Here is a 6,963-nt window from a genome sequence, read left to right on the forward strand (position 1 = left end):
CCACCTTCGCGGTCGTCCCACTCTCGTCGTTCTCCCTCCTGTCGCTTCATCCTCTGTCGCGTCGCTCTCCTCTGCCTCGTTCTGCTGCGCCGCCGCTGTCCGCCGATCCCTTGCTCTCGCGGCTTTTTCTCGGCGCAAAAAAAAGAACGAAAGAAAACAGACAACCCAAGGGAGGGATGGGAGGACGGCACGCCGCCACCACACAGGGATTTTAAGGAGAGGAGTGTGGTGCTAGCCGTCGCCCACCCTCGGGCGTCTACCACTTCCTATCTCTCTTCGCAGTTTCTCACCAATTCTCGCAGCGACCTTCATGTCACCTCTCGTTCTTCTCACTCTCGTCCTCGTTCTCTCTCCCCTGCTGTTTCATCCTCTGACTCATCGCTCTCCTCGGCCTCGTTCTGAGACGCCGCTGCCGTCTGCCTTGCTCTCGCTGCTTCTCTCGCCGCTCTGCGTAACTCCGCCCTCCTCCGCTCGCGGCATAATTTGGCCCCTCGAGTTTATCGAGCTCCCCTCGCGCAAGGACCACATTTCTGACTCCCACTCCGATTGTTTCGCGCCCATGTCTGTATGGCAATCGAAGCTGCCTTCCCCACTACCTGTAGTTCACTCGTCACCTCTCCCGCGAGCTCCCCCCTCTTTCTTTCGGGTATGGAGTCTGTCAGTGCTGGCAGCGTGCAGGCAGGCAATCACGGGCGCTATTTTGTCGTACGCCTCTTCGGTGAGCGCTCCAAATCTAGACCCTATTGCCTTTAAGGAGGTTGCTCTCGCGCGTCTCAAGGATGTCGCCGTGTCTTTTGATTCAGGCGCCTCCCGTTCGACTCTTGCTGTCGCCCTCGCCGTGTGTTTGTCAAGCTTCCGCATGAAGTGACGCGCCTCTTCCTTATTTCCAGCGCAGCTGCCACTCAGTACGTGCGCCAACGACGCCTGTGGCGGCTCACTGTCTTCTTGTGTCCAGTCGTCCCAGTCTCTCCGTTCTCCGATTCTCCTCCTTGCCTCACGCGCCTCTTTTGCGGCCGCATCCCTAGCCGCCTTGCACGCTCTGCATCCCCAAAACGCACTCCTCGTGGCGGGGCCCCTCATTCCCCGTTTCTTTTCCCCCTCCAGAATGCGCCTGTGGTGTGCACCGTGTGGCACCCCTACCTGTTGTCTCACCCTGGCTCCCAAGATCGTTTTGGTCGTCACATTGTGACCCCCGACGTCGTCAAATGTCGCTCGTCTGTCCTTCCCCCCATTCTCATCTGGCAATCTCATCTTATTGTCCCATGGTGTTTGAGGCTGGCTACCGCCACTTCGCTCCACAACCGTCCCGCCACCCCTGCCGTGTGCGATCCCGGCCTCACCTTCTACCCTTATAAGTCTCTCGTGTCGGCGCCGACGCTCTTTTAACGTAGAACGTCCCAGCTGAACACCGCCCGCCACGATCGATCAGTCCACAATCGTCGGCCCGCAGCGACCCGCAGCGATGGATGCCGCCGCCCCCCCGGCCCTACGGCCGACGCGCCGATGCACGACCGGCCTCCGTGGGATTTCGTAATAAATAAATAATAAAGGGCACGCCAAACGAGGGGTGGGAGAAGAATTTTTTTTTGTGCCTCATACGGCGAGGTTTCTTTTGGAGCCCGGCAAAACCTCGTCGTCGTCCACTCCAGCTCGCGTTTCAGGTCCGCGCAGTTATGCCACCCGGCCGCGTTGCGACAGCTGGAGGCGGCGTGGGTGGCGCCGACTTCAGTGGCAGCGACGACAGTGAATCTGAGGAGGGCCGCCACTGGAGCGACGAGAGCGAGGCAGAGGAGGGCGGCGAGGAGGAGAGTGGCGACGAGAGCAGTGGCGAGAGCGGCGATGCGCCGGCTGGGACATCGGAGGCGGCTAAAGCGCGGAAGCGCCAGAAGCAGTGGGAGCGCAAGCACTTTGTGGTCACAACCAAAGGAGCCAAAGGCGGCACAGTCTACAGGACCGAGCTGCTCCCAGACTACTCCTTCCACACGCGGGAGGGGTTTGAGCAGTTTCTTGCCGGCAATAAGTTTCAGAAGCTGCTCGCCGAGTGCCGCAAGGGCATGCGCACCCACAACGACAACGAGCGGCTCAAGGCCAAGGCTCAGGCGCGCAGGGCGCGCGCGTCAAAGCGGAGGACGTTGAAGAAGCGCGAGCACAGGGAGAGGAGGAAAAAGCAGAGCAGTTCCCTCGAGGAGGATGAGATCGCAAGGCGCAAGGAGGCGTTTCAGGCAAAGAAGGCGAGGCGGCTCGCGCGCAAGGAGGCCGCGACGAGGGCCCTGGGCGCCCCGAGCGGAGCGGCATGACATGGCGCCATAAAGCCGTACCACACGGCAGCACGTTTGTGAGGCTTCGTACGTGGATACTGCTACATGTTTATCTCTCTCTCGAATGTCTCATTCAAATATGTAGGTGAATAGATGAATCCGGACCGTGAATCCCGTGAAGAGTCGGACACCAGACACGCTCCTCGCGAGAGAGCCCCCGCGGCGCGCGACTTGCCCCCCGCCGCTCGGAACTATGTCCACTTGGCAAGCGGAAGCGACGTGGCCCACCGCTCGGAACTATGTCCACGCAATGTGGGCTTGCTAGAGCGTCGCTGAGAGAATGACCACCAATACGAAAAGCGTTCCAGAATCTCGGCACACGATCTGCGATGGCCTTTGAGCTGTCGCCTGTCGCCGAGCTAGAGGCAGGGTAGGCAGGGGCAGCACGAATTTGCGCAGATTTCGTAGGGGAGCAGCGCCACGGAGCAGCAGACGCAGAAGGCGCAGGTGAGGCAGAATGTCAGGAGAAAGGCCAGTACACCGACCAGGGTGTATGTTGCATAAATAGCTGGTGAGATCGTCGACACGTACTGTCGGAACCGGTCCACGGTAGGGTCAAGGCTGTCCCGGACGCCCTCGCCGACTGCAGACTCGACCACCGTGTCCTCGGACGCAACACCCCAGAGCCTCCGCACGTGAAACCCCACCCATGCTGGGAGGACCTCAAGCTCAGTCAGCTCTCTGCGGTGCGCGCCCGCCGAGGGGACCAACTGCTCAGGCTCGTCGAGCGAGCCAGCGGCGATGCTGCGTTCCTGCGGAGTTGCCAAGGCTGCACACCCTGTCACTATCAAGCCGACAGCCAACGCTAGCGCCGCTCGACCCATCGTATGTAGCTGTGGCGACGGGCGGCGCCTATTCGGCGCCCTTTTGGCCGGAATACTGAATTTGGATTTGCCGACGGCGCAACTTGTAAACGCGCGCCAATTTGCCCGGCTCCTCCCCATCGCTACTACCATGGTGCGCGTCGCGGCCGTCGTCCTCAGCTTGTTTGTGATCGGAGGCGCTTACCAGGTGCGTGCGCTGGACGTCTCGCGCCACGCTGCTGCGATGGAGCTCGACGAGGCCGAGCCGCACATGCAAATGCCTTCGGCCGGGGCCGCCGGCTCGCCAGACGTGCTGCGCAAGCTGCAAGAGATGGACCCCGAGGTGGAGCGATTTGCCGGGTACATTGCGACCGTTACGCCCGCGATCTTTGCGACGTACACCCTCCTTGGCTCTCTCGGTTGCTTCCTGATGTTCTGCTTCACCTGCGCTTTCACCGCATGCTGCACAATCGCGCTGCTGCCGTACGAGATCTGCACGGGGAACAGCTGCTGCCCGTGCCTCCCCTGCCTCTAGAGCAGGGTGCTAGTGTCGCCTTCCATGCTATTTTGGTCAAGTTCCACGCGAGCTGACGACGGGTGGCATGAGGCGGCTACCTGGCATGAGCAAAGCACACAGGCCGCAACGCAAACCCTCCTATCCTCTCCCTTATATTGCCCAGCCTGCCAGGCAGGATGTACAAAGGGCGAAATATTTGTCAGCCCCCCGTCTGCATTGCTCAATTTGTTTGCGCAGTTTGTCAGTGGGTTGTGGTCGTGTGTGTCTGGGGGCGGGGCACCCTGTGTTTCGTTGTTGCGTCTGTCGCGCCGCCGCGCGGGGGACAGGCGCTGCACCCGCAACCGCTAACCTTTTGCCAGAGCCGCGTGGCACCGTACTCGCAGCGTTTGTCATGCTGTCTGCAAAATGTCCACAGCTGTCTCTGGGCGGCATCTTGAGTGTCGTTCCGCTTAATACACACCACTGACTCAGAGCGAGACTCGCGGCGCGCGCGCCCCCCGCCCATCGAGGGGGGACTCATAGAGCAGAGAGATGCCCGTCGGCGACTAGCCGGCATCACACGAGGCAAAGACGCCAGGAGGGCGAGCGTCGCACGGCGCCCACCTCGCGCGAGTTGAGGTTGGAAGCGCGGCGGTGGACCTGCTGCTGCCGTCCAATAGCCTCGTCACACGGTGCGAGTAGATGTCGGCCGATAGCATTCCTGCAACAGGTTCACCGCAAGCTGGAGGGCGACTTCGCGGCCGGGGCACCTGCGGTCACCCCTGTCGCCGCACGAGTTGAAGCTAAAGAGCTTCGCCTCGGGCCCCCACAGCATCGCCGCGCGCTCATACGGCTTGAACTCCTTCACGTCGTCGCCCCACATGTTCGGGTCCATGTTTGCGTTCACGTACGAGAGAAGCGTCGGGGTGCCCGCGGGAAACTCGCGCAGGCCGCCCGCAGTGGGCAGCTTGGTCGGCTCTGCGAGCTTCATTACCGTCTCATAGACGGCGGGGTTGCGCCGCACGTTCTCGAGCACGACCAGCCGCAGCTTCTCGCGGTCGTCCCAAGGCATCGCAAAGTCGGCGGGCGGCGAGCGGTCCTCGCTGAGCGGGTTGAGCTCGCCGCCGCCGAGAGCGAAATAGGTGACGTGTGAGTTGCCCACGAGGGCGGCGATGATCGTGACCGAGGCGACCTGCCGAATGAACTCGTCCTTGGACGGGCAGTTTGGAAACTCGGTGTCCACCACGTACTCCCTCAGCGCGGGCGACTCAGCCATCGCCGCGTACATCGCCTTCATGTGTGCAGCGCCCATCTTCATCGGGGCCAGATACTGCAGCACCGCGGCTTTGCCCGCCGCCCACGATGCCCATGCCGGGACCGTGTCACCAAAGTCGATCCCGAATAGCACGTAGAAGAGCGCCCGCACGAGAAGCTCCTCGCGCGCCTCGTTGAGCTTCTTCGTCGCGTAGCCTTTCTTGGGGAGGACATTCTCCGCCCAACCCTCCTCGCGCGACCTCCGAAGAGTCTCTAGGAACGCCTCTCGGATGCCGACGTCGTCGTAGATGCGCCGCATCACCTGCAGGGAGCCGCTCGCGCCGACTGAGAATCGGTGGAGGGCACGGGTCCGATCTGCGAAAGCGCGTTGCCGGGTCGTCGAGGCTGCCACGCTTCAGCGCCTCGTCGTTGGCGATGTACTTGGAGAACTGCGCCCGGAATGCGCGGTGGTGGCCGAAGTTCATTGGGCACTTCCCATTCGGCTTGGAGAGTGGGAAGATGACGTCATTGTCGCCCATGAAGCAGGAGGTGCGGGCGAAGCTGCAGACCGAGGCTTCGGACCTGTCCGAGGTGGGCAGGAATCCGTACATCGGCTTCTCTCCGAGGAAGTTGCCTCGGTCCTGCGGTCCGGTGGTGAGCTTCTCCACGTACGCGGCGTCGGCGATGCAGACCTGTCGCGCGGCATCACAAGGAGTCGGAGTGGGGGAGGATAGAGACCGCAGGCCATGGTAAGGGGCGATGGCCGATGGCACGCCAGGAAGCAGGGGGTGCCGCGTTTTGTGGTGGGACAAACCTTGTTGCTCATAAAGAAGCTGTGGCCGCCGTTATAGGCGGGCAGCGTGGCGTACGCTACGCGGGCGTCGCCGAAGAACTTGGTACCCCACGTCATATAACAAAAGCCTGGGACGTAGGCGCACCTGACGGGGGCACAGTGCGTCAGTGGGGCTGTCGAGGCTCCGAGTATGAGAGGCAGTGGTGACGGGGTCCTGGCAGTGGTGTGTGCAGTGGTATGCGCGGTTGGGATGGCGCGTTGCCCAGGGGAGAATGGCAGTGTACCAGCTAAGGTCACCATGTGGCGCAGCAGTCGCAACTGTTGTACGGTGAGCAGTAGGTCACATCGCCGAAAGGGCGGACGCACGGCACGCCCTTGCAGCAAAGAAGGCCGGTCCCGGGCCTCTCGGACAGGTACCACGCGCTGAAGCGGGCGTAGTGCGACTGGTGCGGCTCAACGATGCTGCCCCACCAGTCCGCGTCCTCGTTTTTGCAGCACATCGATGCGCACGAGTAGCGCCACGCACAGCAGCCGGAGTAGAGTCCGTCGTACACGCACTCGTAGGGGACCTTGTACCACGGCGGCGACTCCCAGTCCACGGGATGCGCACGGAAGGCACCGTAGCCCAACTCAGCCCGGGCGGACTTGCCTGCATCGGCGCTGTCATAGCGGTGCATTGCCAACGGCTCGGATGGGGACTGGGATGATGCGCGCGACAGCTCGCGCTGTCGCCGTACGTAGTCCGCGGTCGGTTTTGGTACTTTGGGCGCATACTCTTTGGCCATCTCACCCAACAAGGGCGGGGGGCGCTGCGAATCCGGAACGCGCCTCTTTTGCCCCGCGACCGAGTTTCATTTCACACCCAAATAAAAAACAAACCGTGAAGACGAAATTCCAAATCCCATCCCCCCCTTGGGTGGGATGTTTTCTTTCTTTCCAAATCGGAGCACAACTTCCTAGCTATTTCCAAGGACGCACGGCGAGAAGCAGTTTCAGCAGAGCAGGCAGACGCATGACGAGATGACGATGATGAATTGATGATTCAGCTCGTGACACAGGCCGTGAAGTAGCCGCGCCCGCGGGCCGACGCTCACGCAGCTGCGCGCCAAGCAGGCCGCTCTTGAATAAACCTGGAGTGTAGATTAGAGCGCCCCCCCTCCCGCTCCCCCCCCGGGGGGGGGCAGTGTCGAGAGCTGCAGATAGAGCTGTAGAGCACTGTAGAGGCTAGAGCGCTGTAGAGCACTGTTGATTCACTGCCTCTGCAGCGTGCACCTTGATCCTGTACCGTGTTTGTTATGA

The 6,963-nt window shown here is 61.9% G+C and overlaps 1 protein-coding gene across 1 annotated transcript; it reads right to left on the reverse strand.

Annotated features, from left to right (window-relative positions):
* Positions 1–4,302: 4,302 nt before the first annotated feature.
* EMIHUDRAFT_196504 (hypothetical protein) lies at positions 4,303–6,449 on the reverse strand (the record flags this gene model as incomplete). Its single annotated transcript, XM_005770686.1, has 4 exons — positions 4,303–5,131; positions 5,238–5,563; positions 5,686–5,809; positions 5,962–6,449. 4 exons carry the CDS (start codon positions 6,447–6,449, stop codon positions 4,303–4,305), a joined length of 1,767 nt encoding a protein of 588 aa, XP_005770743.1.
* Between the last annotated feature and the right edge of the window lie 514 nt (positions 6,450–6,963).

Source organism: Emiliania huxleyi, assembly GCF_000372725.1.
Source record: "Emiliania huxleyi CCMP1516 unplaced genomic scaffold EMIHUscaffold_4, whole genome shotgun sequence".
NCBI classification, from domain to species: domain Eukaryota; phylum Haptophyta; order Isochrysidales; family Noelaerhabdaceae; genus Emiliania; species Emiliania huxleyi.